Here is a 24843-nt window from a genome sequence, read left to right as displayed (position 1 = left end):
CATCCCTCGGCGGGAGTGATGTGTGCATGAAGCGGGGTGTCAGTGACGGATAGCCCATAGCAGCAAGAGAAGCAAGGTCCAGCCTTCTGGTTAGCCTGGAAGGGTCTTCCCAGCTCAGCTTGCCCAGGGTCCACCAGACACCTTTCTTCCCTTTCTTTGCTGCAGGAAGTGGGGCGGAGTAGGGGGAGTGGATGGGCAAAGCACATCTGAGGGAGAAGGGACCAAGGGGAAGACCCTGCATTTAAAGGTCAGGAGTTCTTGATCCCAGCATGGGCTCAGGGCCCTGAGGACACCCTGGTCTTACAGCCAAACATTGTGCATGTGGGCATTTTCCTGGGGAGAATTCTTGAACTTGCCCGAGATTCTCAAAGCAGTCGACGAGCCAACAAACTTTCGGAGCCCCTGGCCTGGAATATCAACTTTTCCCTGACTCGGGCTGCCCACTCCGCGGTTACTCAGAACTGGTGAAGTGTCGTCAAAGCCCGCGAGTGTGAAATATCAAGTGCTCATTACCTGACCTTAGGGGCAAACTTAGTCTGTTTAGCAAGTGTGCTTTGCCGCCTCGTGTGAACAGTCTCAGTGTCGAACAGATGCCCGGGAAACGGTCTGATTAATGACGCTGCTTCTTTTGCCCCCCCCCCCCCAGGGCCCGGGATGGCACTCTCTGTGACAGAGCTCATTGTCTTCTCCCTCCTGCAAACTGTCCTGTCCCTGAACCCTGAGGACCCTAACGTGTGCAGCCACTGGGAGAGGTAAGATGTGGGTCTCAGGCGCCCAGGCGTTCCTGGAGGGCATCCCCCTGGGGCTTGGTACTGTTGGGACAAAAGCCGAGGGGGGGGGTACAGAAGTTGCCCACCGCGGGCCTGCAGTCCTGCTGGGGACGCAGTGCAGACACCGAAAGACAGGCCGAAGCAGCGTCGATTCTGTCTGACAGTCAGGGCTGTGGGCGCTCCTCGCGGAGGGGCTTGTTAAGTGATGCTGTCTGATAGTTGACGAGGAACTCTTGTCTCTGCCTGCATTTGCCCTTCCCGGCCATTTTACAGACGAGGAAGTAGAGCCACAGAGGGGCTCGGTGTCCGTCCATGGCCAGGCGAGGGGCAGTGAGTGACTGTGGTCCACATGTGCTCTTCTCCCAAACTGTGACGCCTTGCCTGGTCCCCCAGGACTGGCGTCAATGTGGCGGCTCGCCTGTGCCGGGCGGCTGGCCGCTGGCCCCAAAGAGGATGGGCGAGGGGACCCTGCAGCTCCCCGCTGAGTGGGTGGGAGGGCTACCGGGGACAGCGTAGCCCAGGGCCTCTGCAGAGTTGCTGGCCGCCTTCCGGCTGCAGCACTAGGTCCGTGGGGAACGGGCCAGGGCCCTGCAGACAGCCTGACTTTGAAGCACAAGGTTAAAGTATTGATTCGGGTGAGCAGAAAGATAGTGACCGGAGACCCAATCAGGAAAAACCGAATTAAACCCTGGAATTGATTGGCTGTGCTGACCAGGACGACTCTGCCACTTAGATGTTAATAAATCAAACGAATGAAATTAAGATGAGGGCCCAGTGGGGGAGGCAGAGGGGAGGACGGGCGAGTGGGGCTGTCCGTGCTCCTGGCTCTGCGAGGCGGAGTGTCCCGGCCCCACGACAGGGCAAGGCGCCCAACCCGAGCAGCACCAGGCCCTGCAGGGATGGGCTGGGGAAGCAGAGGGACTCGGCCCCCACTGGCATGGTCAGCAGGGACTGGGGGCCCCATGGGAGTCCCTGCAGAGTTGTGGCGGGAGCAGAAGGTGTTGCCGCACTGAAGCATGCAAGATCTGTCTGGAGAAGACCTTGGTTCATTCCAGTCTGGATTTCGCCACCTGCTAGCTGTCATGATTAGCGGAGGTCTCTGAACCGCTCTGAGTCTGCTTCCACCTCTGTGCAGTGGGGAGAATAACTACCCCGGCCTCCCAGGCTTGCTGGAAGATCAGGGCGCCCGTGTCATGAAAGGGCGCTTGGGACTGGAAAGGTCAATTACGGTCTTTTCTTGTTGATGCCTCTGGCTTTGCGGGAACTGTTTCTCATCCACTTCAGCGCACGTCAGGCTCGCAGGAGGTGCGGGTGAGAAACAGGCTCCTGGGTCCCAGCCCCAGAGACTCCGATGCTAGAGGTCTGGGCTGGAGCCTGGGAATATGCATTTTTCAGAAGCTTTCCACAAGACTCCGAGGTTACTCAGACCCCTTGCCCCTTCTGGTCTTGGTGAATTTAAACCTTTGTTTCCCAGAAGGTGAGAGAGCCGTCAGCCGAAGCTTCCCACCTGTCTCTGGTGTGTAGACTCCAGCATCAGTAGCCCCACCATGCACCTGTCCCGGCTGACACACGGTTGCCTCCCGCCGTGGCTGTGCTAGATCCCCGCCTCCAGAATACCCCCTCCCCGCCTGCCTTTCTCTGCCTTCCCCAGCGACTCCGACCGGTCCCCTCTCCTCCAAGGAGCCTTCCCTGATGACAGAGCCCTGCCTTACTTCCCTCTTCTCCGTGTCCCAACTGTGGATCACTTTGAACAGTGGATCGGTTCACACTCACACCGAATTCTCTAATTTTCTAGACCTCCCCGACATCAGTCAATTTGGAATTTGAAAATACTCTGAAGGGAGCCTGCACTGAGCTGGGTGTCAGCCGAGGTGATCCTTTCATGGGAGGACAAGGACTGACCCTGTAACTGAAGTGAGGTCTGGGGGCCCCTGCGGCTTCTCCAGGCCCTAGGGAGGAGGCCTTGCAGGCAGTGCCCCATGACACCACGTGCCTTCTTCTTGGCTTGCCCACCTGAGCTCCCCTGCCAATGACGCGTGGACAGGTGCAGTCCATGTCATTCCAGAAACACGCCCCGGTCCCCAGAGACCAGTTAGGGAGAATTTCTCAGCTGGATTAGTGCTTCTGGCGGGCTCCTTGTTAATTACGCCCCTCCACCATAAAACCCAGTGGAAAGACCTCCCCTGGCTAATAAAGCCCAGCTCTACAAGATTAATCTGGTCCCTCATTAGCACGTTGGCAAGTGAGCGTGTTAAACCATCCAGCCATGAAACCAGGGGCACACACTTCGCCCCGGAGACTTGGAGTTGATTCAAGTTCTCATTGCCGGATTTGCTTGGCCCAGGACACCCCTGCAGAGCCGGGACCATCCCCCGTGACATTCTGCTCACCCCTCTGTCAGGCTAGTGCCTTTTCTCTGAACCTGTGTCTGTCAGGACTGGAAGGGGTGCCTGAGCCCCCCTGAGTGCTTAACAAAGGCAGGGAGTCCATTCCGTGTGCGGGTCCTGCTCTTTCTCTCCCCCACCACGGTCAGGGAGGGAATCTCCCCAGAGCCTAGGGCAGGAGGTGAGCCGCTATAATAATGGCAGCCAGCATCTATTAGACACTGGGCATCCATTAAAAATTTTACGTGTATTATCTTGTGTTGAGGACTTTATGTGTCTTCTCTTGCTGTATCTTCCCATCACCTTGAGAGGTGGACACTCTTACTGCCTTGCTGAATCCTCACAATGACTGTGTGTAGTCCCTGATAATTTTTGTCATGGGTTTACAGTTAAGTAACATGTCTAAGGACATGCGAACAGGTGACAGGGTTCAAATGTGACCAGAGCTCATGCACGCTGAGCCATTCATTCTCCTGCCCTAAGTGAGGTGTTCAGTAGCCGTGCGGGAGCGTAGGATCGTGGAATCTGAGAGTTGGAAAGAGCCCGTGGGAAGCCAGGGGTGGGGGTTGAGCTGCCTCAGTGTCCCCAAGCCTGGAGACAGAACCGGCTTTGGCCCATGTCTGCACACACGTGTGCCTCTGACTCGCATCTCCATTGCACTGGCTGGTAGAGGCTCAGCAGGGACCCTCCTTACATCCTCAGTGCTTCAAAGAGCCAGAATTTTCCAGCGCCCCAAGGCCCTGTGCCTTGTTGACTGCTCCTCGGCCCTCTTTCTGGATTCCAGATCTTTGACCTTTCGGGCATCAGAGAGCCTGCTGTGGATGCACCCGGGGAGCTGGCCTGCCCGGCCCCCTTGCAAGCAAATCAGCAGTCTCCTCAGGCAAAGCAGACGGGCTTTTATAGCCTGAATCTGGCCATCTGGCCCAGGTCAGTGAGCCGTCGGGGGGGAAACAGTGAGGAATACCAGCCTACATAAACATGAATCCCTGCCGTCTCAGCTGGGGCCCTGTCCCAGCCTGCACAGCAAGTGTGAATCTTCCCTTCAGCATCCTAGCTCCACCGCCTTTTCCTACAACTCCTGCCGGGGGTTGGGCAGGTGGAGAGGCTGATGGGTTAAGGTGAAATCTTCCTTCTCGAGAATTCCTCCCACTGTTCAGGTTGACAGCAAACAGGCAACATAACAAGATAGTACTTCGATTAGGAGGTCTGGGCATGTCCTTGACGCTCCCCCAGCTATCTTGGAGACAGAGCAGAAGGTAACTGGGTGACCTTGGGGAAGTCACTTATTTTTTCTTTTCTTCGCTGTCTTTGTCTGTAAAATGAAGATATTGATGCCACCGACCTTAAAGGATTGTGAGGATTAAAATGGATTAAAACACTTAACACAGGGTGCTCAATAAATATTAGCTGTTAATTGGTACCAGCTGTGTGACCTGGGCAGCCTGCCTCTCTCTGAGCCTTAGTTTCTTCATCTGTAAAATGGGACCATTTACTTCATAGAATTGCTACAAGGATTAGCTTCCACGTATATGCTTTGAAACCCATAAAGATCCAAACAAAGTATTTTAAAACTTGTTGGCTCTGGGCCTTCCAGAGCCACATAGAATAAACCTAAGCCCTCCTTTATTCGTTCTCTGCTAAACGAACAAATGAACTAGAATTTCAGAAAATGAGCTGGGCCAAAGGGCAGTGAGGGATATGTGTTGGATCCAGCCTGGGGTCAGGGAGGTGTGAACGCTGACGGCATCCAGGGCAGGAGGACGATAGTGAGGTGGGGGGAGGCTGTGGGCCCGGCTCCCCTGGGAAAGGAGCCCCCGTCGTGAATAGGAGCTCAGCCTCTCAAGTGCTGACCTAGCTTCCACCTGCTGTCTGGTTCTCAGCTATGCCGTGACCGTCCAGGAGTCATATGCACACCCCTTCGACCAGATCTACTACACGCGGTGCACGGACATCCTCAACTGGTTCAAGTGCACCAGGCACCGGTGAGTACCTCTCTCGGGTGACGGGGCAGGGAGGACGTGCTGGGCCCTCAGGGCTCCCCTTTGTACCAGTCAGTAAAAGGCCCCTGGAGCCACCGTGGGCAGTGCGCTGCCTGTATGCCCTTGGCGCTCAGTCTTCACCCTGAGCATCTGAGATGCTCTACTGAGGGCTCCCTTCTGGCCAGAGAAGCTTGAGGGCAGGGCGGGCAGGAAGCACGAGACAATTACTGCCCTTGGGGGCATCCTTCCCCCAGTGAGAGATGGGGAGTTGGTGGTTAAGTCCCCCAGCGCCCTCACCCTGAGGGTAGAGGGGAGAACTCTGAGGAACGTTGTGGAGAACTCCACATATCTGCCTTTTCTTCCCTGTCTCCCCCCCCACCCAGTGCTTCCTTTAGATTGCCTCCCCAAGAAACTGCTTGTCCTTGAAGTTTTGCCTGAGGGTCAGCTGGGGGAACCCCAACCTCAGATCCCTCAGAGCAGATGTAGCCCCGTGCCAGGGCGTCTGGCTTGGGGAGCTGAGCCCGGGAGAGAATTAGACACCCTCTTGGCACCTTGGCCAGGCTGCCCACGGAAGGCACTCGCTCTAAATGACTGCACGTGGGTCCCCTGCTCCCTGCATGTGTGCGGCCCTCCTGCAGAGCGTGCCATTCTCTCACGTTGCTGGGGGGGAGAGGGGAGGAAGGAAGAGAGAAGGTGTTTTAGTGGATGACCCTGGGCAAGTTGCTTTATTTGAGGGTTCCCAGTGTGCTCTTCAAACATACAGTGATCCCTGCCCTACCTACTCACAGGGTCCAGTGAGTCCAGGGATGCAAAAAGGCTTTGAGAAGTGCAGGGGAAGCCAAAGAAAAGTGAGCGACTAGATCGTATTAAAAAGGGCAAGGTGGCGCTATTATTTGAGGTGTGCAAACCAGCAGATGAAGGGTTGGTGAGCACATGAGGCCACCTGTTAGGCCTCTTCCCTAGTTTCTGAGCATCTGTGTTGGTTCCAGATTTCTTTGGCTTCCTCCTTGTGGGTCTAGTCCCTCTTCGTGGTTTCTGCCTGAATCACGGTGGGTCGCAATGTGGATGGGGAAACTTGTTCTATGCTGACGCGCCGAAGTCCTGCTTTTCTTTGGTGTTTTGTTTGTAAATTGCTGTGAGCATAGACATGATAGCTGCTTTAACATCCTTATTTGCTAATTCCAACATCTGGGCCACTTCACGGTGGTCTTCATTCACTGTTTTTTCCTTTACATAGGCAGCATTTTCCAGTTGCTCCTTGTGTCTAGTAATTTTGAATTATCTTCTGGGCACTGTGAATGGCAAAGATTGTAGAGAATGAAATCTGTTACTTTCCTCCCGAGAGCATTGATTTGTTGTTGTTGTTTGTTTTGGCAATCAGTTAATCTGGCTGCATTCGATTTCCAGACTCAGAAAGTTCAATCTTTTTAGCCTTAGCAGGACTGCGTGGGACCTGCCCTTCACACACACCATTCAGGGGCCAGGAGTTTGGGCAGAGATCTTACAAAGAATTATGGGGTTTCCTCTTCGCTGCTGTCTCTTTTCTGGGGTTTTGCTTCTCACTCTCAAGTTGCTGGATCCACCCTGGACTTGTCTTGTGGTGCTTCAAGCCAGTGCGGCTGTGTATTTTCTGTCTGAATTGTAGCCATCTGGAATACGGTTGACTGGGGCCTTCCCTTGGGCTAACCTTGCCCCGTGTCATTTCCTTCTTCTGAGTGCCTCTTTCCCTCCAGTATCCACCTTTGTTCTCTCTCTGGTGCCTTCTGGTAGTTGTTTTATTTTTATATTTCCCCCAGATTGTATAGTTGTTTGTAGGAACTTTGGTCCAATAGGAGCTACTTGGCCATGACTGCACCCCCTTCCCTTAGCCCTTGACTGTGAAATGAGGAGGTGGGACCACATACCCGCTTGCAACTTCCTCGGCTTTGCCAAGTTAGCTGCCCGTGGCCCCAGTCAAAGGTGGAGGCAGAAAGAGAGGTCCTGCTCCCTCCATGAGCCCTGTCAGGCCCTGTGCCAGAGCCAGGTTTGCTCTGAGGTGTGGCTTTGTTGGGTACTCGGAGGCCGGGGCTGCCATCCATCAGGGCTGGGGGGAAGGTGAGTGAGTGGCTGCTTATTAAAATACGCTGCATTCCTGGAACATGAATGATTTTGCTAAATTATTGAGTTGCCTTGCAGCTTTCCTGCCGACCTGGGGTGCACATGCTGTCAGCCACACCATCAGTCTGCTTCAGTGTGGAATGGCTTGTTTAAATGTAGCACCCTTCTCCCGGCAGCCTGGTCCCTGGCCCCTTCCCTCTCCTGCTCCCCACCCCAGCACTGGGAGCAAGCAGGGGTGGGAAAGCCAGAAGCAGCGGGAGACATCTCTCTCCCGGGAGGCTGTCATGGTGCTGAGACCACGCCACCGGAAGGGCTGGGGGATACCCCTGTGCAGTGGGACGACTGGGTTGGATGAACTCTGAGCCAACTCTGACTTCCTTTATCTGAGAGGCCCACGCCACCCCCGAAATTGCCGGGAGCTGCTGTCCTGTGCCGGGGAAGCAGCTCTACTTTGAGGCTGGCTTACTTTTCATTATGGGGCTTTTGACAAAGTAGAATGACCTTAGTTTATGACATTCCCAAATATCACAGATTTCCCCGGGGCCCTGCACTGTCATTTGTCATAAAGCAAGGGCTTTAAGGACTGAGAGGGCTGGCCCAGCCTGTGCTGTGGGACTCCCTTCCCAAGTTGGCCTGACCCTCCATGGAAAGCAGGCTGTAGGCATCTCCTGTGTCTGGTCCCTTCTTTGCCCTCTGAGGAAGGGTCCACAGGGCAGGCTCCCTTGGGGTGTGGGTGGGGATGTGAAGGAGCTCTGGCTTCAAGGCCCAAGGACTTGAGGTTGAGGCCTAGTCACACATCATGATCTTGGGAAGTTACTTCCTCGCTCTGTCCCTTAACGGCTACTTCAATCTCTTCCGTTTTGACCCTAGGTGTGAGGAAGGGACTTTGCCTACCAATACCCCATTTTGACTTCCTCTTAAGGACTCGGTCCTCCCATCGGCTATTTACCTGGTCTTCCTCCCTCACTGTGGCCATCCTGTATGGCCAGCCAGCCACCCCGTGGAGACTGGCACAGGGCAGTAGGTTAAGCCTACTGGTTTTGAAATTAGAGTGACTTGGGTTCGAATCCTGACTCTGAAACGGATTCATTGTGTGACTTTGAGCGAGTCATTAACTTCTCTGAATATCAGCTTTCTCATCCATAAAACAGAAGGGGGGTGCATAAAATAAGAATAAAAACTCTAACAAGGAAATAAAATAAAGGTGACATAGTCATGCTACGTGCCTCAGAAAGAGAATGGAATGAGGTTTTGCCTATAAATCTCTCTGGCACAGGACGAAGTGTCAATGCCTGAGTCGGCAGAAGGGTCACACTCCAGGTCTCTGATGCCCAGTCCAGGGCTGCTTCTGCTCCCTGGGCCTTAGCTTCTTCCTCTTGCAGAACCAGGGGCCGGTTCTGAGCCGTCCTGGGGATGGCATGCGAAACTCTTGCCCAGGACATGTTATTTTTGGCGCAAGGAGGTTAATCCGCTCTCTGGAACCGAGTCGGACTCAGAAGGCGCTTTGTGGACTCTGTCTCGGTTCTCCAGGTGGGTGGACCGGTCCCCTGGAGGCCACAAGTAGTCTGCTTATTCAGGCAGTGGCCGTGGCAGAGACTCTCTGGGCCCAAGTCCATCCGGGTGTCCCCAGGAGCTCCCCAGGGTCTGGGGGCTTTCAGGAGAAGGCCCTGCTTACCTTCCACAGTCACCCCGGAATCTTCCAAAACCCTTCTCAGTATCACGCCGAAGAGACCGGGGAGAGTCAGCAGGTGCAGCAGACGCTGCGTCAGTAATACATTCTGCATCACGGTGGCCCCGATGCAGCCATCGATTTTTCTTTATTGTGTTCCTTCATATTCGAAGCTGCCATGCATTTTAGAGTAATTATTGAATGGCATCCTCAATATAGCTTAACACAAATATCGTTCCAACGCGAGTGATTGATTTTCAGTACTTTCAAGTGGCTCTCTCCCTTGTGCCCCAGGATCAGCTATAAGACGGCGTATCGGCGTGGCCTCCGGACCATGTACCGACGCAGGTCCCAGTGCTGCCCTGGCTACTACGAGAACGGGGACTTCTGCATACGTACGTAGGGGCCACCTCCCTGGGGATGGGAGAGGAGGGGGGAGCCAAGGGGGAGGGAGGTGGAGCTGTCAGCCAGGCCCTCAGCAGCAGGCCTTGGCTGACCTGAGCGCTCCAGAAGTCCCTGCCTGCTGCCAGCTCAGAGGGAATCAGTGGGTCTGGTACAAACACGTTAGCATGGATTTGTCCATCGGGTCGATCTCCTAAGAGGGTGGATAGACGCTGGTCAGTTCTAGGCTTTGATGGGGTCAAGAGAGAAGTGGACACTTTTGGAGTGTGTTCTGAGGAGTCATGGGGAAGAAGGGCTGAGTGCCTGGCACAGGTTGGAAGGGCTCAAGAAGGTTTTGCTGGATGGAAGGAGACACGGAAGGATAAGTGGGTGGGGAGATGGATGGATGGAGGGGTGGAGGGAAGGTAGAAGGGAGGAAGGAAGGCAGGCTGGATCATTGGATAGCGAGACCGTAGTACCCAGAAGGAGGGTGGCAAGAATAAGATCTGTCACAAGGGGCTGGTTCTAGGAAGTGGGAGCATTTCCAAAAAGGATCAGGAGACTAAGGAGCAGGTGTGCATGAGGCTGAGTTTCTAGACCCTCTGGGTGGGAGGGCAGTGCTGTGCAGTGGGACATACCCAGAAGTCTGCAGACCTGGGTTCCGGGCCCCGCTTCCCAGGGATGTGCCTTCGGGCAAGTCACTGAACCTCTCAGGGAGAATGATAGGGCTGGAGTCTGTTAGAGTCCAGTGGATTCTTTCCCACCACGTCTGACAGGCGCAAAGGGGCCAGTATGGGGCTCTCGAGTGGGCAGTAGAGTTTTGCCTCAACTGCGGAGAGTGTCGGAGAAACTGGGAGCCCCCCCCATTAATGACAGAGGGGAATCCACCCCCAAAGCTTCTGCCTCTTCATTTGGAGGCAGATTTGGGGAGTGATTTTCCTTGTTAGGATTCTCCTTGCCCTTTGGGTGGGTAGAGTGAGCCAGCCCCAGAGAGCCAATTTGGGCAGAGTGGGCGTGTTAGTGTTGGGAATGAAATGACAATTTTCCCCTCCTGATGTTACATATCCCCTTTTGCTGGAGAAGCTCGATTCTAATTGCATTACATGAGTGAATGAAAAATGCTCCCACAAATGGTTTCTGTAGGGATGGTTTTGCAGGAAACATACAAAGATGGCTCAAAGCCATCCCCAAAAGGCTGTGTCTCGGGAGCAGGGCAGAGGACCGGGCTGGGACAAGGCGTTAGCCAATGCCTCACCTGGGATGGGGCTCCTATGGGGACCTGGGTGTAGAAGTGAGATCAAGACCAAGGTTTTACTGCTGCTGCTCTGTCTGCCCGGAGGAGAGCGAGAGCCAGGCATGGGGTATGACACAAGACTCATAAAGCCTGAGCAAAATGGATGTGAGCAGCCCTTCAGGGCTCAGGGCCCAAGGATGGACTCAGGGAAATGAAAAAGGGCATTCAGATGTCAGCACGGGGTCCAGGAACGGAGGCGCACAGTCCTTTTCTAATTTCCATCAGCGGTTGTTGGTAAAGCTCCTGGAAAATGAAGAACAGGTCAGAAGCACTAAGTGTCCTGATTGCACAGACCCGGTCTTGCTGACTGGGAAGGGCAGCTTATAACCTCCCACCTACTCCTTATGTAACGGCCAGTACTGCCTGCGGGGCTGGTGGCCCTGGGCCAGCCTACCTCCGGGAAGCTAGCCGGAAAAGCCAATTTTAGGACTGAAGGCTCTTCCTGAAGGGGGACAGGAGTTTCAGCAGTGAGTTGGGTCACTGTGGCATGCGGGGTGGCGGTAGTGATGACCCAGCGTGGCAAGAGTCCCGCAGGTCTGGGTTTGAGTCTCAGCTCCGTCCCTCCCAACTTCTTCCTCTTTATGCTCGTCCTCATGGTCTTCAGAGCACCCCCCGTGTCAGGCATCGTTCTGATCTCTTTCTATACATGAATTCGTCAGCTCCTCATAACAGCCCTCTGAAGTGGGTACCCTGATCTCTCCCATTTTATAGATGGAGAAACTGAGTCACAGAGTGGTTAAGGGACTTGGCCAGGATCATACATCTAGAAAGTGGTAGAACTGGGATTCGAACCTAGGCTGTCTGGCTCTGGAGTCTGCTCTGACCCACTTGGATGGGCTGTTTCTCTCTCCGTGAACCGAGGCAAGACGCCACCTCTTGGTACCTCAGTTTCCGTTCATGTAAAATGGGGATAGTAATAGCTATATCATCAGACACAGGGTAGGGGCTTAATAAAGGCCAGCTCCCTACTCCATGACTTTGGGTCTTACTATTTTTTCACTCTTGGCTTTTGCTTTAATTTCTCACACCTCCGTGGACCCTGTCCCTGGGAAAATACGCATGACATATATAAACTTATGCACACACACACACAGCCCTTTGCACACAGTTTCAGTGGGTTTATGGAGCCCTCAGATCCCTTACAGGGTCTTTGGACCCACAGTAAATCATTTTTGCCATATGTTCATGTTCACCCGTTCGATGTTGCTTGTCGACTTATTTCCTGCTCGACTGCGGGGGACATAGACACACACGAGAGATGGTTGCTACCTCGAGGAGCTTACAGCCTCATGGAAAGAGATGGTCTGGTACACGGATCCCTGCCCCCAGAGTTACAGATGCTTCGACAGGCATCTTGATAAAGTAGCACAGAGTGGAACAGAGAGACTGTCTTCTTCAGCCGTGCCCACTTACCGAGTGTTAATGAGAATCAGCTCTAGGGGCGCCTGGGTGGCTCAGTCATCTGCCCTCTGCTCAGGTCATGATCTCGGGGTCCTGGAATTGTGTCCCGCATCGAGTCCCTCCCGCTGAGCAGGGATCCTGCTTCTCCCTCTCCCTCTGCCTGCTGCTCCCCCTGCTTGTGCTCTCTTGCGCTCTCTCTCTGTTGTGCTCTCTCAAATAAATAAATAAATAAATAAAATCTTAAAAAAAAAAAAGAGGAATCCGCTCTAGACTGAAGAATGAAGAGGGAAACCCTCGAAGGGTGTTCGGCCCAGTATTTGTTAGATGCCCACTGTGGCCCACCCGCAGTGCTCTGCCTCGGGGCATAGGAGAGGTGGTAGGAATAGCTCCTGCCTTCTCCGAACTTACGGTCTTGTTGGGAAGGCCAGGCCGCATGCAGAAAAACCCGTGGACAACAGCCGGAGGAGAGTGTGTGAAAGAACACAGATGGGACACACCAGGCGGAGACAGGGCTGTGACCTGCTGTCAGTCGGGGGGCTTCTTGGGGGTTGGGGCTGGATGGAATGGTGTCTTTGTGCATGGATGGGACAGGGAACCCCATCAGCAAAGACAGAGAGGTGGCTTGCCTGACCGTGGGGTTGCAGATCCGGGCTGGGAGGCTGGCCGGCCGAGGCAGTTACTCATTTCCCCAGGGGCCGCTGTTTTAAGTAGCAGGGCCTGGCTGGCTTAATCCACAGGAAAGCACTGTCTCACCCCACTGGAGGCTAGAAGTCCAAAACAGGGTGTCAGCAGGGTCAGTTCCTTCTGCTCCAGGCCTCTCCCCTTGCTTCTGGTAGCTCCGTGGCTCGTGGCACCTCCATTCTCCTGGTGCATGTGTCTGTCACCAGCTTTCCCCTTTGTATAAGGACACCAGTCAGACTGGATTAGAGCCCACCCTAATGACCTCATTTGAACTTGATTACCTCTGCAAGACCCTATCTCCAAATAAGGTCACATTCTGAAGAATTGGGCGTTAGGACTTGAACATATGAATTTTAGGGGGACACAGTTGAGTCCATGAACAGGTGAGTGTCGGCCATTGCTAGCATTCTCTTGTTGCTGCTTAGTGTAATGGGAAGAAAGGAGGGGGACCGGCCAGGCTTTGTCAGCTGTCCAGGAGCGAGTGGAGACCCCAGAGTCAGGGAACTTGTGTGAGGGATAGTGCCCAGGGTGCTGGGTGCCAGATGAGAAGCTTGTAAACCCAGAGGCTTTCTGGAGTCTATGCCCTGCCCCTTCACTTCTTCTCCACCCCTTGGGGGCCAGAGAACCTCCAAGTTCACCAGAACCTGGTGAGAACCCATCTGATGCCAGAGTCCTCAGGACAGTGCACAGGAACATCTGTGCTCTGGGCGGGGGGGGGGGGGGGGGAGGCGGGGGCATCATCCTCCCTCCAACACCACCATCCTGCATCCCATTTCTTGGCAGATATAAGAAGGACACTGGCCTGGAATAAAAGCCTTGGCTGACTCTGCCTCCAACTCGCTGTGCAATCTTGGGCAAGTCCCTTTGCCCTCTCTGGACCCACTATGACATAGGATGAATCAATCCCCATGTGTGGAAGGAATAAGATAAAACAATGAGTGAGTGTGTCCTGGAATGCATAGAGCTTGATACAGATGCGAACTCCTCTTTGTACCATTTCCCCTGCCCCGGAACTGCCATCCTTATCCCAGAGCCCTTGGCAGCCCTTCTAGAACTTTCTGCACCAGAACTGCCCACCCCCTCTGTTAGCTACAGATACAGCTGAGTCCTAGCTCCTCTTCGTCACCCAGGAATCAAATATTTTCTGAGGGTCACCGGGCACACAGTCCTCTTTCTCCTTTCTTGTGGACTAGGGCAGTGGGCATCTTTGGCTCACAGGTGGAGCTGATTTTGTCACTTACGAAATGGGGTTTGAGATATTTCAGGAAACTGCTTTTTGAAAATATTAGGTGGTGTCGGACTGGATGGGCTTGGTTATGATGTCATAACAAACAACACCCAAATCCTGGCGGCTTAAAACAATAGTTTAATTCCTCGTTCGTTTGACACGTGTGTCCTCCCGCCAGGACCCAGGCTGCTGGAGCAGGGCTCTGCAGTGTTGCTGGTTGCCATAGCAGAGAGAAGAGGGCTCTGGGGAGTCTTGAAGGCAGAGGGCCAGGAGTAGTTAGTGAGCACTATTAATGCTTAGCACCACACAGATGCCATGGTAATCACAATTCACAAGTCACTCAAATGTATCATCGAGCACCTGATTACCTAATACAAGAATCACCTGGAAGACATGTTCTAACTTCTAACAGACTACGGAGCCCCAGCGTCAGTCTCAGATTCAGAAGACTCGGGGAGGGCACTGGAGAATGTGCATTTTTAAAAAAAGATTGTATTTATATATTTGAGAAAGAGAAAGAGAGAGAGAGCACAAGCAGGGGGAAGGGGCAGAGGGAGAGAGAGAGAAGCAGACTCCCTGCTGCGCAGAGAGCCTGACATCGATCCCAGGACCCCAGGACCATGACCTGAGCTGAAGGCAGATGCTAAACCGACTGAGTCGCCCAGGCATCCTGGAGAATGTGCATTTCTAGCAAGTTCCCAGGCGATGCCCGTCATGCTGCTGCGTTGGGAACCACGCTTTGAAAACCACTGGTCTTCCTACGGCTGAAGATGCTTACACAGCACGATGCCTGACAGGTGTATCCTGTTGGTATTCAGGGCCTCTCCTGATGGGCAAGAGCAGAGCGCCTGCTTCAGACTAGCCAGCAGGGAGGGGGAATTAATCTGTGCAATCCCCCCGCCCCTCCCCGTCTCCTTTTTCCTTTTGGTGGGGGAGGTAATTCCCCCCCCCCGGACTTCCTGGAGGGGTCATCTGGACCTTTCAGTGGTGCTTGGAATGCTAGAGCCGGCATGTGGTTTTCATCCAAATGGAGAAGTGGAGGGATTAGCTCGCAGCACCAGGTATGTGGCCTGGGGGTGGGGGTGGGGTTGCTCAGCATCCCGGCAGCGGACTGCGCAGGCGCAGTGGGGTCACTATGAACCACCCGGGTTGGCTAAGGGGGAGCCAGCAGCTGCCCGGCCACACTGAGGGCCCTTGAGCGGTGCTTAAGATATGGACTATGAGAAACAAACTGAGGGCTACAGAGGGGAGGGGGGTGGGGGAATGGGATAGACTGGTGATGGGTAGTAAGGAGGGCACATATTGCATGGTGCACTGGGTGTTATACACAACTAATGAATCATCGAGCCTTACATCGAAAACCGGGGATGTACTGTATGGTGACTAACATAATATAATAAAAAATCATTATAAAAAAAATAAAAATAAAAAATAAATAAATAAATAAATGCTAAAAAAAAAAAAAAAGATTGAACTCCAGCAAACTCCTCGCACCGTTGTTGGAATTTAGGTACCCCTGTCTTATTATCGCAGTTGCTTTTTACAGTGGATTGCTATTTAAATGTAAATTTAGCTCCTGTTTACTGACTTCCTTGCGTCTCACCTCCTTCTTTCTAGATTTGGCTTCGTTCTTCCTGAAGGGCGCCGTTCAGTAGTTTTTCCTGGGAGGGTCCAGGAGCGATCGCCTCTCTTACGCTTTGCTCGTCTGAAAATGCCGTATTTTATTTTTGTTGTTGTTTAGATTTTATGTCCTCATCATAAACTTAACTCTGCAATCCAGCTAGACTTGGAGGTGAAAATGCCTTCATTTTACCCTCACTCTTGAATGGTGCTTCAGCTGCCTGTGGGATTGTAGGTTTTCAGTGATTTTCCCTCAGGGCGTGAGGATGTTTTTCTGTTGTTTCGGAATTTGTCCTTGCACGCGCTGCAGTTTTCCTAGCACGTGTCTGGGGGGTGGAGTCATTTTCATTCACACTTGCTCCTCAGAGGTCTACATCTCCTTCAAGCGAAGGATTCATGTGCTTTATCAGTTCTGGAAAATTCTCAGCCCTATCTCTTCTTGCTTCTGTCCTTCATTCGCTCAGTTTTCTCCTACTGAAGCTTCAAAATGCTGGAGACTCGTTTTACTCCCTCTCTCTCATGTTTCATCTCTCTATCTCTCCATGTTGTATCTTGGAGATATTCTTCACATCCGTTTTTCAAATCCTTTGGCTCTGCTAATGAACCGACCTGTGGAGGTCTAAATTTCAACAACGGCGTGTTTCATTCCTAGGAGGTCTGTTGGTCCTTCTTCAGATCTATGGGTTTGCTTTTTTATCTTATTTTTTCTCTGTAGTGTCCTGTTTCATTATGAATTCTAATCCTTCAGTGATTGATGTAGTTATTTCAAACCTATTTCTTTGATAGTCTCAGATGGTTTTATCGTGAGCTATTAGTCCTATACGGTCAAGATAATTCTGTCTTGAGTCCATGAGTTTGGTTGACTCAGATTCCAGAGTATCAATTCTGTGTGCGGACACTGCTGGTTCTCCGTTGTGGTGGATTGTTTCCCATATCCATTTCTTCTTCCTTTTTCTTTATCGCTGTGAACTCTTGAGCTTTTTGCCTCCTCCCCCCACGCCCTGCAGTGTGCACGTGCCGCACACATCAGTTCTGCGTTTTCTTCTTAGGCCTGCTAATGGTTTTCACTGGCTCACAACCCGTTTTTGCCTTGATAACTTGGTTTGAGATTCCACATTGAGGCTGGAACTGTGGCAAAGGCTTAGGGGTTTTTTTTGTTTTGTTTTTTGTTTTTGCTATTTTGTTAAAAAAATGTGAAATTCACATAACGCAGTAGTCCCCATTCTGAAACATAAACTTTAGTGGCATTTAGTGAATTTACAGTGTTGTGCTCCTGTCCCCTCTGGCCCTAAAAGGTTTTCCTCACCCCTGAAGGAGACCCGGACCCATGAAACCGTGACTCCCCATTTGCCTCTCTTGGTTTTTTGTTTCTTGCGGAAGACTTTTTACTCATGCCGAATCCCTTATTTTTCACTTGGCTGGTGGGATCATTTTCAAGTTTCCCCTTCGTGAGCTGGCAAATTCCAAGCCCACGTCTGCCCCTGGGCGGGTGTTAAACCCCAGGCTCCTAGCCGGGGCTGGGGGCAGCAGCTGGCCAGACCCCTTGTTTCCTTAGCTTCATCTGCTGTTCTGTACCTCCTCGAAACCCCCCCTTTTCCTTACACTTAGGCGTTTCCCTTTCTCTCATTAGAGCTCTGCGGGATATCTTTTTATTTTTTAGTTATATTTTGGGAGCATTTTTGTAGCAGAAGGGGCCCGCATTCGCACTTCCTCCATGTCCCTGAAACTCCATGCCCCTGTTCTATAGTGAGCAGCGGAGTGGGGGGCTTCATAATCCGACCCAGTGACATTTAGTTCAGTGCTTCCTCAGACCGATTGCAAACTACCAACAGCTCTAATAAAACAGTGTGACAACTGGCGGTTGACCCGCCACCTTCCCATAGGGTCTATCACTTGCTCCTCATGAGCGCTTGGCACAGCAACGGAAAGGACCCCAGAGGAACCTAAATGCCGTTTCCGGTGGAGAAGGGCAGCCCAGGAACTGAGATCTGCTACTTCCAGTCCTACCCTGCCCCTGCTGCAGCGGGTCTCCTCTCGGCAGGAGGGACCTATGGCCAGAGGAGAGAAGTGGGGTCAGATAAGAGGGCAGGTGAAGAGAGGAAGGGACACAAGCGAAACTGGTTTGATTTCAAAATTTTGCTGAGCGAGGTCGCAGTAGGTACCAGGATCAAGGTAGGGAGTGGGGGATTGCTGTGTGTGTGTGTGTGTGTGTGTGTGTGTGTACACACGTACGTGCAGAGCTGTAGGTCTTGTCTGAAAGTCGGCCTCTCCTCGTAGCTGCTACGTAAAAGAATTCCCTGCTGACCCTCGAGGAAGCCCCCCGGGAATGCTGCCGGCTGCCAGCACCGGAAACCATGCTGATGCCACTCCCCCGGGTCCCCAGCACCTGGTGCTGAGCCTTGCTGCCTAGAACAACATTCAGCCTTCCCTCTGTCCGTCCATCCATCAACATTTATTAGCTCTCTATGCCTTGAAGGCACCGCTGAGTCCTGGGGATAGAGAGATGAATAAGAAGCGTATAGTCTAGTGGGAAATATATAAATATATAAATATATATATATAAATATATATATATAAATAAATATATATATATATAAATAAATATATATATATAAATATAAATATATATATAAATATAAATATATATATATATATATTTAAAAAATTCCAACATAGCATGATAAGCACACTTTAAGGAGGCAAGGAAACCGAGGGTGTCACCAGGCTGGTGGAGGTGGCCGGTGGGGGAGGGGGTAGGGAGGGTGGCTGTTAAGTTGCCCCAACACGTCCTCACCGAGTGGCCAAGGTTGGTGCAGCCACCACGATCTCATCCCCGGTCTCGTGGGCTCAGAACACTGATTTAGGATGCCCAGAGTGGCTGAGCTCCAGGTGATGATTCACATTGACCAAACTCATAAGGTACTGATGCTTAACCCTGCTGCCGATGACTTCATTTACTGTGAGCACACAGAACGTTTGCTCTTGTCCACCTATTGGCACTTTTCAGGCCCTCAGAAAGAATTGCTGAGCCAGCAAATTCACGGTAACAGCACCAAGGCCCGGCAGCTCCTGTCAGCTGTTAGCACCCAGTGTAGAGTCCTCTGGTTCTGCTCTGGGATACCAGCTGTGTGAGGGCCGCGTGGCCCCTCTGTCACTCTGCCCCACTGGTGGTGATGCCGCCTCGCCTGTCCATCTATCCCACTCAAAGGTGAGTTCCCAGAGCTGAGGGACCATGTCTTCTAGGCGGGTTAGTCCCAGGGCCATGCACAGTGCCTGGCCGTCATTGCTGAATAATTACTGAGTGAGTAATCGTGAGAGTAATGAGTAATTGTGTAATGAGTGAGAAAGAAAATGCGTGAACAAAACAGACTCCAAGCCCCTGGCACTGAGACCTCTATGGGAGAAGCAACCATAACTGTCTGGGGAATTATGGGGCAGGGATCAAAAAACACTTTTTTTTTTTTTTTAAGATTTTATTTGAGAGAGAAAGAGCACGAGCATGAATGGAGGGGGGGCAGAGGAAGAGGAAGAAGCAAGCAGACGCCCTGTTGAGCAGGGAGCCCAATGTGGGCCTCGATCCCAGGACCCCAAGATCCTGACCTGAGCCCCCCAGGTGCCGGGTGTGCCCCCCAAAAAGACTTCTTGAAGGAGGTTAGTTTTGAGCGGAGTCTCAACGATGAGTAGGAACTGGCCAGAAGGGCAGGAGATGGGCACTGATTAAGACAGACCCTGCGTTTTCAAGCCCGTTCTTTCCCCTGGGCGACTCCCCCCGAGGACGCTACTCGGCTCCTCTCTGCCTCGGGTTCTCCATCTGTAAAATAAGACCGGGCTGTACTAAGAACTTGCCCCTCGGGGCTGTGGTGAGGACGACGTGAGTTCCCACGGAGAAAGCCTTCAGGACAGAAGCTGGCGCATCGTGAGGGCTCAGTACAGGGTAGCTCCTGGGGTTTGTGTTCGGTGCGGGAGGAGGGCACTTTGTGGCAGGGAGGCCAGCGTGAGCGGAGGGGGGAAGCGCAGACGGGATCGGGGGCAGCGTCAGCAGGCCTCTGTGGCCGGAGTGCGGGAAGTGTGGAAGGGGTGCTGGAAGGGGTGGGTAGGGATGGGTGTGGACCCTCAGCACCACACCAGGGATCCTGGGCAATCTCACGTGGGTGCTGAAGGCTGAAAGCCAGTGACACGCTCACGGTGGTGTCGGGGAGCCATCGTTCTGGGGGCAACAGCAAGGAGGTTCTGTCGAAGGGGTGAGAGACCTATCAGGAGGTGCGTGGGCCCGGGGTGGGGGGCCGCGGACAGCATGCTCAGGCACTTTGGTCAAGAGGACCCAGGAGAGCTGGGGTCTGGCTGGCTGCATCTTGCTGGCCTAGCCCTAACGTTCCCCCACCAGGCCTCTCCCCCACCTGCAGCGAGTGCCAGCAGGGTCCTGTGTGCTGACGCAGCCGTGGAAGGATCAGGGTGCTGCTGCTTAACTACCAGCTGTAGCTGTAATGAAACCTCAGCTCTCTGGACGGGGCCGCCTTGGAGGGGAAGGCTCAGCAGAGCAGCTGGGCGTTTATGTAAAGCCCTCTTCCTGGCTCCCCCGGGCCAGGTAAAGCCTGGGAAGGAGCTAACCTGTCCCCAGCCTGACTCCCTGTTTCTCTACGGGAACTTGCCAGAGGCCCCACTTTCCATCTTCTGAATTCCTTCAATATCTATGGGATGCCAGCTCTGATTTCTGGTCCTTGTTGGGTGTCGGCTGCTTCTCTGATGATCTCACGGTGGCCAGCCCCAGCTGACTTCCATCCATCTCCTTCCTCCCTCCCTCCTCCATGCTGGCCTCCTTGCTCTTCTGTGTATGCCCCACCGCAGCGCCCAGGAAACCCTGAGTGCTGTCCCCTCTGCCCGAGTGCTCTTCCCCCAGCCAGCCCTATGGCTCTCTCCCTTATTTCACTCCATCTCTTCTCAAAAGTCATATTATCCGAGTCTTTCCTGACCACCCTTTCTGAAGTAGCAGTCCCCCCACCATCTTTCTGTACCCCCTTATCCTGTTTGTTAATTAGCACTATTGCTATCTGACACAGAGATGTAGACCACGTGTATATATATTTTTTGTCTCCCCAGCTAGATAATGTGCTTAGTAGGGACAAAAGACTGATTTGCTGATCTCTCTACTCTTAAAACCGTAGCTGGCATATAGTAGGTGTTCAGTAAATGGCACGTGAATGCACGAACAAATGAACTATAAGCTCCTAAGGGCCGGGGCACCCTTTTATAAACTTACCATCGTATGGTCTACGGTGGCTCACAGTGTGCCGTGCAGAGTAGGGGCAGAAAATAGTGATTTTCTCAGGAAATAGTGGTCAGGTACCACCAATCCATTCCCCTGTCCCCTCCCAGAGTTTCGATACTTCCTTCCTGTGCCCCGCACTGCTGCATACTCCAGATGCTGTACCCCAGTTCCCTGCATGTATGAGATTCCTCACTCTGTATCTTGCTTCCCCGGGGTCCCATTGCGGTCTCTGATCCTTTCTGTCCCAGCCAGGCTCCTGAATTCTCCACACTGTCTCCCTCTGGGACTTGGTACTGGCTACCCGTGCTCTTGGAACCCCTGGTCCTGCTTTCTGTAACAGCTCTTGGAGACTCAGTCTCCAAGCTGCATGGTCTCTGGGGAGCCCCACCTGACACCTCCCTCTCCCCTCCCAGTCCTGATCTCCGCCCCCTTCACTCCTGCCTACCCTTACTTACTCTCTCTCTCCCCGGACAGTGAGCTCCTTGAGAGCCATGGCTGTGGGACCCTTCTGTGTCCCTAGCATCTACCACCGGGCCCAGCAGGGACACATGCTTTCTGTAGCCTTGTTGATTAGAAGAAGGTCATGTGGGCTAGCTTTTCCTGGGGACCCTCAAAGGCCACCCAAAGGAGTGGTCTCTGGGTGGGACCCTGAGATCTCAGAGTAGAGGGTGGCTTGCCTCAGATAGGTTCCTTGTCCCCATTTCCCCTCCTCCCCCTTCAGTTCCCAGAGCCTCCGAGTTCTGGTGTCTGGATCCAGTGTCACCCATGTGCACAAAATGCCTGGGGACCCACTGTCCCAGAACTCAGGAGGCTAACCCCCTGGGTTGGAACTGAGCTTCCAAGACACGAGGAAGCAAAATTCCTTGTGCAATGCCTCCTGGTTTGTCAAGCTCCTTCTTCCCTCCTGGTCTTTGTAGCAGAGAGGTTTCAAAAAGTGGCCATTCATGGGATTTTGTGGGTGACAGACAAGCCAGCCCCCAAGTCTCCCCTACTATTTGCTCTTTGATTAGGGGAAGCTGAGTGGCCTCAGTGAAGGTGAAAATGACACCTCCGAGTCTCCTTTGCTCCCAGTGTCCACTCAGTACTCTTGTCTTTGAAAAGCCTCAGTCTGCTGCCCATCAGGTGGATGGGGTGGGGGGACCAGCTGGGAAAGCCGGACACCCCCTCATACCATGCTGGCTGGGCACTGGCTAAGACTAAGAAGGCCCAAGAGCCAGGTCCCCTCACCTTGTTGTAGGCACACGTCCCACTGTCCTGCCTCGTCCATACCCGGGGATAAAAATGAAAATATTTAACTACCGTGTGGCACTCCTACCAGTTGGTTAGAGTGGAATAGGGACGTAGAGGCCCGTTGTGTGTCAACTCTGTAGGTGCCTGATTATGGGTAGGTAGGGGGCTGGGGGAGGGGCGGGGTGGCAGCACTGACTAGAGCAGAAGTATTGAACTGTTTTGACATTCACTCCCCTCTCCCCTAAGTCTTGGCCTGAGCCTGGGGGTGTGCTGTGTCTGCACCACCTGTGTGATACACGGATGCTGGAGCGCTGGCTGTGCGGACGTGCGTCACATGGCATCGTGAGTCCGCACGGGTGGTGCTACTCCCGACCCACAAGAGGGGTGTCTCAGGGCGCCTGACTGGCTCAGTCAGTAGAGCATGTGATTCTTGATCTTGGGGTCATAAGTTTGAGCCCCGCACTGGGTGTAGAGATGACTTAAAAAGAAGGAAAGAAAAAAAAAAAAGGAGTGTCTGTGTGGCATGTCGTGCCAGACAATATAAAGGTCAAGAACACAGATCCTAGAATCAGACTGCCACGTCCTGCCTCTGTAAGGGGGGGGGGATTACTTAGCCTCTCTGTGCCTCAGTTTACTCAATTGTAAAGTGGAGTAGCAATGGTACCTTGCCTCAAGGGGTTGTCGTGAGCATTGAATAAGGGAATAACTGTAACCGAGCGCATGGTCGGTGGTGGGGCAATGTTAGCTTTTCTTATTGTACGCGCACTGGTGTATCTGTGAGTGTTGGGTTTCCCGTGTGCGAAGAGCTCCCCCTCTGACGCGTTGTGTGTGCACATGTGTGTTCTCGGCATATAGACTTGCTTTATGTGTGTCACGTGTCTGCCAAGAAAGGGCCCCGTAACCCGCATGCCGGGTGCAGAGCCGCATGCTCGTGTGTTTAGAGAGTGTGTGTGTTCATGTCTCCCCCGGTTCTCTCGAGAGTCACCTTCCCCATCCTGCTTTCCCACTTCGCTTTCTCCTTTTCAAGCAGCGCGTGGTGCTGAATTGTCACCAAGGGAGCCAGAATTGTGTCTTTGCTCTGGATTGGGGGGCTGGGGGGGGGGAGGGAGCAAATGACACCATCAGTCTCCTTCCAGGACAGAGCGGACCTGGAGCCAAGGGCAAAGGCCAGGGAGGCCTCCCACCCCTGGTCGGCCAAAGAACTGCCCCTCCAGCCACCTTTACCTGGGCTGAGCCAACAGAAAGGAGAGGGAAAGTCTCAAATCTGGGAGCCAGGGGATCCCCAGTTTAAAGGCATCCCTCATCCCAAAGGACCAAGGCCTTGGCCTCTGTTTATCCGCAAGGTTCCATCACCATACAAACTGCAGAGGCCTGATAGTAAATCAGCAGTGAGTGTGATTTAGAGGACTGTTTGTTTGCTCAGCAAAGCTTTTGGCAAGGTAAGTGCATAAGCAGCGGAAAATCTCTCAAACAGCCGCAGGGCTCCAACGCCCTTCAGTCCTCCATAAAGGATTCTCAAAATTATATGGACTAGATTAGTATCTCTATTACATAAAACCATTTCAGTGCCTGCTCTGGGCTTTGAGAATAAAGTCGCAGGACAGACCTTTTGTTGCTGTGCCCTGCCAGCCCATGGTGATTGAAGATTTCCCTTTAAGAGTGTGTCAGGTGGAAAGAGCTCCTAATTTACTAAGTGGAGGGGCCTTTGTTAGGGAGAGTGATGCTTTGTTCTGCCTGTCTCTTTTAATCTTGTTTTTGTACAATGGACTTAAATAAAGCACTACCAGCTGAGTTGGTTCTGGGGCGGGAAGGAAGGCAAGCGGGGCTCCCTTTCCTTCTTTGGTCTGCGGCTTTCCTCCTCCTGGTCTCACTTTCCCCTCCTCTGGGCTCCGACCTCGATCCCGTGGGGCAGGCTTACAAGCCCTGGGACAGACTCTGTAGCTTCGTGGCTGCTCTAGTTTTTTTCCGACCAGAGCACACCCTCCTTCTTTTTTAATTGCCTCTCTGCATGAAACCCCAGAGGCAAGAGCCAGGCTTGGGGCTACACTCTCTGCTGGTTGCTGGTCTGAATCGAGATGAGGTCTTCAGCCCCAAAGTCAAATGCCATCTGGTGCCTGGTGGGACGGTTTGGGTTGGAGGGCCTTCCCAGTCCCGGGACACGAAGCAACATTTGTTGTCGGAGAACCCTCCCTGGCTCTGGCTTCTGGCTCTGAGGAGGAGGTCCCTGACCCTGGCTGTAGAACTGGGGTTTTGTCTCTAGCAGGGAGCCACCCCCTCATGGCTCGAGGCCGCCACGGTGCTGTCCCATGTGAGGCCCGACGGGGCTTTTAGAGATGGAGTTCCCCTCACCCGCTCTGTCCTTCTCTTGCTGTGCTGGCTGGGTACAAGACCACCTCTCTGGGCTTTAGCTTCCTCACGGGGGAATTAGTCAGAAGGCCCATAGGCTCTGAGCTTCTATGCCGTGTGCGTTCTGGTGATGGAGACGGTGGGGAGCAGGTTTTCTCATTGCCAACATGAGACCTAGGACCGAGGGAATGGTTTAAGATGGAAACGGGCAGTTGGAGGAAGAACCCAAGAGCGACAACATGACTGGCCAAGGATCATGAGACTGAGTCCGGGAGATCTCTGGAAAGGGTGGACATACGTATCCCTGGGCTGATCGTGACAAGTTTCTTGTAGCCAAGAGGTTCACGAAGCTTTCCAAGGCAGGAGCTTTCGGGCCTGGCACAGGTCTTCGCAGTTTCACCTAAAGATTTCACTACCAGGCGGGGTGGGAGAGGGGGAGCAGGGGCTCCTGGTGACCCCAGACTAGGTGGAGAGGCTTGTTGGGGCACACCAGGCCT

At 53.1% G+C, this 24843-nt stretch overlaps 1 protein-coding gene across 4 annotated transcripts in view; it reads left to right on the top strand.

Annotated features, from left to right (window-relative positions):
* Positions 1-654: 654 nt before the first annotated feature.
* MEGF11 (multiple EGF like domains 11) overlaps positions 655-24843 on the top strand; it is a 218629-nt gene continuing 194440 nt past the window's right edge. For all 4 annotated transcript variants that reach the window (XM_044392025.2, XM_026478347.3, XM_044392024.2 and 1 more), the window contains exons 1-3: positions 655-752; positions 5035-5136; positions 9194-9294. In XM_044392025.2, coding sequence (XP_044247960.2) covers positions 655-752; positions 5035-5136; positions 9194-9294 — 301 coding nt within the window. The remainder of the gene's footprint in view (positions 753-5034; positions 5137-9193; positions 9295-24843) is intronic.

Source organism: Ursus arctos, unplaced genomic scaffold (genome assembly GCF_023065955.2).
Source record: "Ursus arctos isolate Adak ecotype North America unplaced genomic scaffold, UrsArc2.0 scaffold_28, whole genome shotgun sequence".
Taxonomy (NCBI): Eukaryota; Metazoa; Chordata; class Mammalia; order Carnivora; family Ursidae; genus Ursus; species Ursus arctos.
Note: the sequence above shows the minus strand (reverse complement) of the source record. Positions and strands in the feature narration are given on the sequence as shown.